This window comes from Acanthisitta chloris, unplaced genomic scaffold, assembly GCF_000695815.1.
Source record: "Acanthisitta chloris isolate BGI_N310 unplaced genomic scaffold, ASM69581v1 scaffold15548, whole genome shotgun sequence".
NCBI classification, from domain to species: domain Eukaryota; kingdom Metazoa; phylum Chordata; class Aves; order Passeriformes; family Acanthisittidae; genus Acanthisitta; species Acanthisitta chloris.
The window spans coordinates 12,986-22,643 of NW_008687722.1; the positions used below are offsets into that span (position 1 = coordinate 12,986).

Sequence of the window (9,658 nt, forward strand, 5' to 3'; positions counted from 1 at the left end):
AGGAATCCAGTCACCCCCTCACCCTGACTGCTCACTCTGTACTGCAATAGCAGAAAGTGCAAAACAATGGAATCCCTTTCACTCTGGAAAAGAAAAAGCCTGATGTCATGTTACAAGGGTGCTTCTTTCAAGTACCTCTTCCTTCCTTTTTCCCTGGCCCCACACTACCATCACTTTTTTTTATCTGAGTTTTCAACTGAGGGATGAAAGAGATATTTATTAGTGGAACAGTTTGATTCTTTCCTTTCTCTTCTTAATCCCACAGAATATGTTCACTTCTTATGCAAGCTTGTTTACTTATGTTAAATTCATTTATGTATTAAAATGCCAGTGGTAGGTGCTTTAAAAGTGTCCCAATTACACAGCCTTACTGTAGTTCCATCCAGTAAATGAATGTTCATGTGTTACCATGCTATGAATAAATTATACTTAATAAGCAGTAGAAGTTGGGCCTTGTAGAAAAACCAACCATATAATAAATGTTCAGTTTTATGTTATTAGTCTTTTTCCAGTCATTGCATTAAACTAGCACATAAAATTATTAAAATAATTCTACTGTACAAATTCATAAACACATCTTTGCCTTGTGTATGTCTGCCCATAAGTGTAAAAGTGTTCCTTCAACCTGAGTAGATACGGATCAATATCTATGACAGGTCAAACCTGGCAGTAAGTTTCCATAGAAGTTTTAGTGAAAGTGCTGTGTATTAGCTAGGAAGATATAGTGTGGTGTTTATTCCTTAACGTGTTTGCTTAGTTACTAGTGCTGGTAAGAACAGGGTTGGCATCAATTCTATTCTGCCTGGCTTGTCTCAGTGCCAGGAATGGTCACTGTGCAGAGACAGAAAAATCATTGGAGATTTCTCTGTGAGCCAGAGGACACCAGAAAGGTTTGCTCAAGGTGTACCATGGGGCAATATCTGGGAGGGAATGGGATTTGAGTCATAAATGGCTGCAATAACTGCAAACTCAAAATAGCCAGTTGTTTCCTGCTGCATCTCCTCTTAGTGGAAGTGTGTAAGAAGGGCTTAGGTTTCCCTTATTTCCTAATGTTGAAGAAAATCCTCAAACACCCTTGCAGCCTTCAAGGAGAGGGGAAACACCAGAAATGCAGGCTGAAGCCAGACATGCTGTACCAGGTCAGGCAGACCGGTGTTAGGCTCTGGGAACTGCCTCACAAGGTCATTTTAGCAATTCCACTCTCCAGTTTGCCTGTTGGGCCTACACCTCTGAGGCTCAAACTCAAGATTGTTTCCTTAGGGCTTGCAGGAGAGAACTTGGAGCAGGAGGTGTCTTTCCCAGCTGCTTTGCCAGTGTGGAAATCCGAGGTAGCAGCTGCAGCCAGGCGCTTCGATTTGCAAGGGCTGTGAAGTGCTGAAGAGTGGCTGAGATTAGCACTTCCTTGTGAAATGCTTCATGATTCTCACGCTGTGTTCAGTGCAATGCGAGGAGGATTTCCTTTATTAAGATGTTTCAGAGTAGGACAGAGTAGTTGTTCTCTCACTACTTGCCAGTGCGTTTCACTCAGGCGTTTGGCACCAGGAACTAACCAACAAATTTTCCTTAGGCAGATACTCAGTTTGGTTTTGGTCATGGACATGAGAGCTGAACATCCAGTGTCATGGTGCAGCATCCCTCTCTCCATCCTCAGTTAAAAAGGTGCTAGGATTTTTCAGACTTTTATTTCACCTCAGGCTGACCAGCCAAAGACTTGCCATTTTAGCAGTGCATGAGTGAACACAAAAGACCACATAGTCTTGTATCTCAGACTTTATGCTGTGTTTATCAATCAGTTCATCTCTGTAAGCAAACTGAAAAGTGTGTCCCTGTTACTGGTGAACTCAATCTTTTGGCTTCAAATTAGCATTTAACTCAATGACAGGTCCCAGGCAATATTATCTAAAATTAACTGCCTAGGCTCCAGACAAAAAAGAAACTATTTTTTTCCTTTATATTACTCCTTTTTAACATTATATTTGTAATGAGAATATATTGTGGGTTTCCTAGTGTGCTTGTGTGTTGGGCAGTGTTTGCTGAGGAGCCAAAGTGTAACAAGAGGTGAATGTGTTCTAAGATGTGTGTCCTTTTTGTTACATTGTCTGCTAGTGTGTGGTTGTTGCAGGTATGAGTATAGACCTGCAGGTGACCAGTGTCAGCCAGAATGCTTTTGCTTTTTAAATTCCATTTGGAGAAGGATGCATGTCTTAGGGGAAAGCGGTAGCTGAACAGTGGAGTCTGCTGATTCTTGTCTGATGCTGGTCTCTATTTTTAAATGTTTTTATTTTCAGATGGTGATATCATCTTGACAGCACTGTTATTTCACTTCATGTGTTTTCCATAAAAAGATTTTGCTAAATTGTTCAGTTCTGTAACTTACTTCAAAGGCTGTTTTCTTCTGATGCAAACGTGGCCCTGAATGATTCTAAAATGCAACAGAAGTTGTGCCAGTGTAAATAAAACACCACCACCCAGCATTTTTAAGAAGCACCTTTTGTGGGTCAAGCACTGTCCCTAGGGGACTGGAATAATGCAAAGAACATTCTCCTTATACAGACCATGTGAGTTCCTGATAGTGTCAGGAGCAGCTCATTGACTCTGGTGCATGATCCTTCAGAAATGGAATAGATCTTTCACAGTTTAAGTTATTTTCTTGGGTTTGGCTTGCTTAGTCCTGTTGAACTGAAGAGACAGAGTTCACAATAAGTGTGCCCTTGTAAGCAGACCTTGGCAGCAGAGAGAGGACAGAGTTAACTCCTTATGCAGGATAGGGACAGTGCTGTGGTAAATTAACCAGAAGAGAAAAAAAAAGTTCTCAAAATGAAACATAGAAAGTGTTTCTTCTTAATGGTGCAACACACCATTTTGTTTCCCAGGCAAAATGAAATGCAAATCCAAGCTGATGCATGAACTCCATTCTTCCAAGAGGTTTCATTCCATCAGGTCTCATGATAAGAAAAGTCTGTAATTCTAGACCATAAATGTCTGCAAACTGAGATCTACATATGGATATGTTCCAGGGCAGTAGTCACATGTTATAATCAAGATGTCCATGGAATTTGAAACTATACTCCTGTTATGTTGCAGCTTGTCGACCTGGGTTCTACAAAGCCTCTGCTGGCAATGTGAAGTGTGCCAAATGCCCTCCTCACAGCTCTACCTACGAAGATGCATCTCTGAACTGCAGGTGTGAAAAGAATTACTTTCGCTCTGAGAAAGACCCTCCATCCATGGCTTGCACCAGTGAGTAGCATCATTATGCTCGGGGCTGTCATTCTTGCTCCTCCATCTGGATCTCAACAACTGCTTGCTTGCTTCCTCTCATATCCCATTGCAGTCAGCCATCCTCTTCTTCATATGTCTTATATGTGAAGTTACATGTGGTACACGTGACTGAAAATTGGTGGGCTGGGTTTATGTCTTTCTATTTTCATTTTCTCCTTCTTGTTCTCTGTCAAACTCAAGAGGGAGAGCCAGGATTTAAAAATTGATACCAGTACTTTCAGCCCTCAATCCTGAACTGCACCTGGAGAGCACTGTCTATTTATAAGAAAACATGGTGTCATGGTTTAACCCCAGCTAGCAACCAAGAACCACACAGCCATTCACACACTCCCCCACCAATGTGATGGGGGAGAGAATCAGAAGGGTAAAAGCTAGAAAAGCCCATGGGTTGAGATAAAGAGAGTTTAATAGAGAAAGTAAAGCTGCACACACAAGCAAAGCAAAACAAGGAATTAATTCACTGCTTCCCAAAGACAGGAGGTGTTTAGCCATCTCCAGGAGAGCAGGGCCCCATCACGTGTAACAGTTCCTTGGGAAGACAAGCGCCATCACTCCAGATGTCCCCCCTTCCTCCTTCTTCCTCCCACCTTATATACTGAGCATGATGTCATATGGTATGGAATATCCCTTTAGTCAGTTTGGGTCACCTGTCCCGACTCCTCTCAATCTCCCATGCATCCCCAACTTCCATGCCAGTATGGTAGTACGGAAAACAATAAAGGCCTTGGCTCTGTGTAAGCTCTGCTCAGCAATAACAAAACCATCTCTAAATTATCAACCCTGTGCCCTGCACAAAACCCAAACATAGCCCCATAGTAGCCTCTATGAAGAAAGTTAACTCTACTTCAGCCCAAACCAGCACACATGGTCATTGATAGTCTATGTCTGTAGTCTAGTGAAATATTTCAGTCTATATAGGAAATTACTAGAAGAGTTTGGTTATTTATGGTTTTTGAGTCTATATAGGAAATTAGTAGAAGAGTTTGGTTATTTATGGTTTTTACTTTTGTATTTTTGCACCCTCGTTTCTCCCATTTTAGAGCATTCTTAGACGGAAAATCTCATTCCTCCGATTTCTTCTTTCATTTTATAGGACCACCATCTGCTCCGAGAAACGTGATCTCTAATATCAATGAGACCTCTGTTATCCTGGACTGGAGCTGGCCTCTTGACACTGGAGGTCGGAAAGATGTCACTTTCAACATCATTTGTAAAAAATGTGGAGGGAACATCAAGATGTGTGAGCCATGCAGCGACAACGTGCGATTCCTACCCCGTCAGACTGGACTCACCAACACCACAGTGACAGTAGTGGACCTTTTGGCACATACCAATTACACTTTTGAGATTGATGCAGTCAACGGTGTATCTGACTTGAGTACACTTTCCAGACAATTTGCTGCTGTGAGCATCACAACTAATCAGGCTGGTGAGTCTCTTTCTGATTATTCTTTCTTTGTGCAAAACTACTGAGTTGTATGTACCTTTGTTTCCTTTCCCTGTTTTACAGAACTTACTCTGACCACTTGTGTGCTAGGGTAACTAACTGACTTGAATATTTTTGTTAAAGCAAAAGCAGAAACAAACCCAGTGTGTGTTTCTGTCGAAGAACCTGGCAGCGTGACTGTTATGATTAACTCCCAGTTCCCAGTTAATAGTCTCTAATAGCAGACTCACATGATTCTTTAGCCAGAATGTGTTTTATTAATAAAACCAGATTTTAATAAAACACTCATTTCAATAATCCCCAACATAAATTACCCTAGTAATCTTAGTGATTAATTTTGATTAAATAGAAGTGAAAAAGGCTTCGATATTAGACATAAAAAGCTAACATTAAATTAGAGAGGTTTAAAACACAGGTTTTTTGGGGTTCTTTTTTCCTTCACTGGTTGTCTCACCAACCCTGAATTATTACCAGCATGATGGGAGTGTGGAGCTGAATACTAAATTAGGTCTTGGTGTTATATTTGATAAGTATACAAAAGGACTGCTCTGCTTCTGTGGAGACTTACTAAGGTTTTTTAGGTCCTGCATAAGCACAGCTGTATGCCCTGACTGTTGGATCAGAGCTTTTGTCATCGCTGCACTCTTCTACCATTTGCTTCTCATTTGACAAGGTTCCATTTATCTGAGAGATGTGAAGAACCTGGACTCTTCTCTGGCATTTGGTTAGGTATAATTTTTTTAGAAGCAGTGTTTGCCAGTGAAGAGAAAGATTAGATCATGGAGTTTCTGTAGTTATGCTCCGTACAGTTCACCATCAGGAAGCTTTATACTGAAAACATGCATGTTTGCAGTAAGACTTCTCCCACCTCCTCCCATCCCACACCCTATCCCCAAAATAAGTACATTTCTGTCTTCCTTAAATCATAAACCAAGTTAACATTGTTCTTAGCAGACATTCTCCTGGTGGGCTTTATTATTGCAGTGTTTTCTCACTATAGAGGATGTATCTTTTCTCTTCAGATCACAGATCAACTTCAGTGGGAGATATAAAAATGTGAGAACAGACTGCTTCCTGACACTAGTCACTACATTTCCAAATGCTCTGGAGGGCTGTGTAACTATGCAGTAGGCAGACAGAGGTGAATCTAGCCAATTGAAACAACTTCTCATAATCTTTCTCATCTAGGCATTGACTTCTGCTCTGAAACATGCATTTTATGTCCATTCAATTTACTATTATTGTAGTTAAATTTTTTTGATTTTTAGATCAGCCACTTGAGCAGCCTTGTTTAGTTGCTCTCTTTTCTTCTGTTTCTAATATCAGATGCATTGCCTTTCAGCCTGTTCGTCACCACAGCAGTTAAAATCACCTAGGGACACTCCATAGAATGAACTGTCCAGGAGCAGTGAAAGGTATTTCTCTGCAGGGACCTCCTGCATTGCAGCATGCTTCCCCAGGGCCCAGAGCTAGCCTCCTTTGCACCATGATGCAAGGTGGATTTTGATTTTGTTTTGGAAACCACAGTTCCTGGGATATGGCAGTCCATGCATTTCTGGCAATAGCAGCTCTGTTTCATGCAACCCACTGGCTGCTTAAGCAGTTTGTTTGTTTGTTCTCTATTTTTAGGCATAGCCCATTTTTTTTCTTTAAGTACATTTAGGTGGTGTGGGTTACTACAGGCTTAATTGTGCTATCTCTTGATCATGCCAAGTGTTTTACTGTATTAGGATTCACATAGAAGTTCTGCAAGTTGCTAAAAATTAGACCTTAAGTATGTGTATAACTAATCTTTTAAGGCATAATTGTAGAAATGCAATTTGTCTTGCATTCCCTTACTGGTTAGATCACAAAAGGGTTACACCAGAAACATATTTTTAGCTTATGTCACACTTAAACACCAGGGTAGGGGGTTGGGGAGAGAAAGTCTGAAGATCTTAAATTACATTATAGCTAAGGGTTTAAGTGGGAAGTGTTTCAAAAAAGAATGAAAGCACCTTCAAGCTGGATCTAGAAGAGACCAAAAGACTCCAAAAGCCAGTCATGACTCCAGGGCTATTATTTGTTCTGATTTAGGTATATTCCTTCAAGGACAGGGATATTTACCAGTTGGATGTATCTTTGATTAAATGACTGAACTCAAGGAAGTAAGAGAGGTGTATTCCTGTGGGAGGTTACTCTGTGGATGAGGTGTTATGTGGAGTGTTAGGGTTCAGTATGGCAGAATTGATCATGGGGACAGAGACCCTTGCAAGTCTGCAGAAGGAATGATGCTGGTTTAATGGTTGGGCTCAATGATCTTAGAGGTCTTTTCCAACCTATATAATTCTACTATTCTATGTCAGTCAGTAGGCTGCAAGTTTTGGAGAGAGGATTGAAGTATAGAAGGTCCTTATAACACTCATCTCTTCAGCCTCTCCAGCATCCAGGGTATTTCAGTTCTACCAACTTTGATATGAGAGGCCTGTACCCTTGTAATGAGTATGGTGAAGTTGCAGATTTAATCCTGGATTTTCAGTATCCATATACTTTTTTTCCAAGCACACTCAGGTCCTGTCCTGGCTTAGTGAAAGCTGCTTGGCAGAATATTACTCACCCACCCAAACCACTGGTTTTCAAGTATATAAGTTTCCAAGGGTCTGAGGCTGAACTGCAGAATGTTTTATGTTTTCTAATGACAAAAGTGTTATTTTGGGGACAATTCTCTTGGCGGTAAAAATCAAGCATTGTACCTCTACTTCAGATGAACTAGACAGGCACTGACTGGCATTATGTTTGTTGGGTCACTGAGCATCAAAAGCATGCAGAAAATTGAAAAAAACATATCTTTCCATTTTTCTCACCATACACATGGGCATTTCTCTCTATGAATCCATCACCAGCCTAATAGTTCAGAGCATGCATAGAACTAATTTTCTGCAATGTAGTGATTGGGAGATCTGCCAGAGCGTGTTGACAATTCAGCTGATATGTAAGTAGGCAATTGTTTTGCACAGCAGCTCCATTTTTCTACATAAATGGGTCATATACAGACATCCATACACATATTTGCAATTAACATATATATATATATATATGCACAAACACACACAGAGAAAAAATGTCACCTTACATGTTGCTGAACAATTCACTGATACCTTTACAGTGACTCTCAGTTCCAGACTCTGTAACTAACAATCTCAGTAAGATTTTCCTGGAGAGTTTTCAAACTTGGTCTAGAAATAAAGGAAAGGTGTGCTTTGTTGTCACTTGTCCAAACCTGGTCTAGAAGTAGAGGAAAGGTGTGCTTTGTTGTCACTTGTAAGGCTGGAAACATCCAGACTCTGATTCTTCTGGTGCTGTGAATACAAAGAGGACAATACATTTTACTGTATGCAACTGTTAGAAAGCCAAGATTCAGTCCCCTGATTTGAGGGAAATTCAAAATTGTTTTGGAAAACTGATTGGGTTTTTGTTTCCCACTGTATGTTCTGAATTTTGCTGTGGTTTTATCACTCTTTGTTTTCCTTCCCTTTCAACAAAGATGAATGAGCAGGCATCTGAAAAAAAAAAAAGTTTTGCTATGGTTTGATCACTCTTTGTTTTCTTTCCCTTTCAACAAAGGTGAATGAGCAGGCATCTGGAAAAAAAAAAGGCAACACCAAAATGCAAAAGGCAACACCAAAACGCAGGTCTTTTGCAAAATAAGGCTAGGCAGATATGACATTGAAATATTTCTAATTCCTGTCAGTCTTTCTATCTTTGGTTTGGAAATACAAGAGAAATAGCAAATCTTTATATTTCATTTATTTTGTTGTTCCTCCTCTTTGATTGCACTGTAATACATGCCTTCAGTTGCTGCTTGATACATCTCCCTCTGAGCTATATTGAAGTAGTGCTACTGCCCAAAGAAAGCTCTCACCTCACATCAATATGATGCACCTCACAGACATTATCTCCTAATAACACCAATCAACCCCATTTAGAAAAGGTCACTGGCTATAGGAGAGGATACAGAATTCAGTACCCTGGGAGGTGACATGCTAATTGTGAATGTGCCACACAAAGAGGCTGACAGACATGCTGCCCTGCCTGACTTGTTACTAGTGTGGACCAGGTGTTTGGGCACAGATATTCTAGGTTCATTGGGTTTTCTGAATACTCTTCTTGGCTTTATTAAAAAGGCATTTATCTGTAGAGACCAGAAAGTTGTCCATTCCTTGGACCATTATAAGTCACCCAAGGGGAAAAGTCAACCAGTCCAGGTCAGGGTAGTTCTGCCTTTGAGCTGTAGTAAGCAGAAAATTCACACTGGAGCCCAAGTTTTAAATGGAAATAGGGTATGAAATTCACTGGAGAAAGACTAAGATTTGGTAGGAACAATGCAGTCATGCTCCTGGGTAATCAACTTACAAAATAAAGGAGGAGGTTTTGCAGTGTGAAACAAAGCCATGAAGTTTCGGACATAGGTGAGTTTAATAAGTTTTTCAGCTACTGCCTGAGAAAGTAACAGTACTTCTACCATATCAGTGCTTTTATGGTATTTCATACTGTCATACAGGTGAAAGGTATGACTCAGGAATGCTGAGCAAAAAGATTAATATTTTAAGCAAGGACCTAATTGACATAACAACATTTTAAATAGACATCTCTGCAGTGTTCTTTGCAATCTAGAGGAGACAAGGGGAACTTTCAGAACTTTCAGAAATCTGTACCATTGGCAGATACTGATCTATCAGGTAGGTCTTTGGAAGTTTTGCCCATCCCACTGGTATCCCAACACATGCAATGCCATCCCCATCTTTCCTCCTAGCAGATCTGTTGAAAAGATTCACCATACAAGAAGTGATTCTGTTTGTTTGATCTCGAGTCTGTCTGTTTAGTTTTGTTTAGCTTTGTATTTGTTAGACCTAGCTACTATGAACTCATACAAACAATATGATAACTGCA

General features: G+C 40.3%; 1 protein-coding gene across 1 annotated transcript; it reads left to right on the forward strand.

The window, feature by feature from the left end:
• Positions 1-3,084: 3,084 nt before the first annotated feature.
• LOC103807976 (ephrin type-A receptor 3-like) lies at positions 3,085-5,026 on the forward strand (the record flags this gene model as incomplete). Its single annotated transcript, XM_009080727.1, has 3 exons — positions 3,085-3,240; positions 4,376-4,711; positions 4,793-5,026. Coding segments are annotated over 3 exons (524 nt in total), but the record flags the coding sequence as incomplete, so codon positions are not given.
• Positions 5,027-9,658: the final 4,632 nt, after the last annotated feature.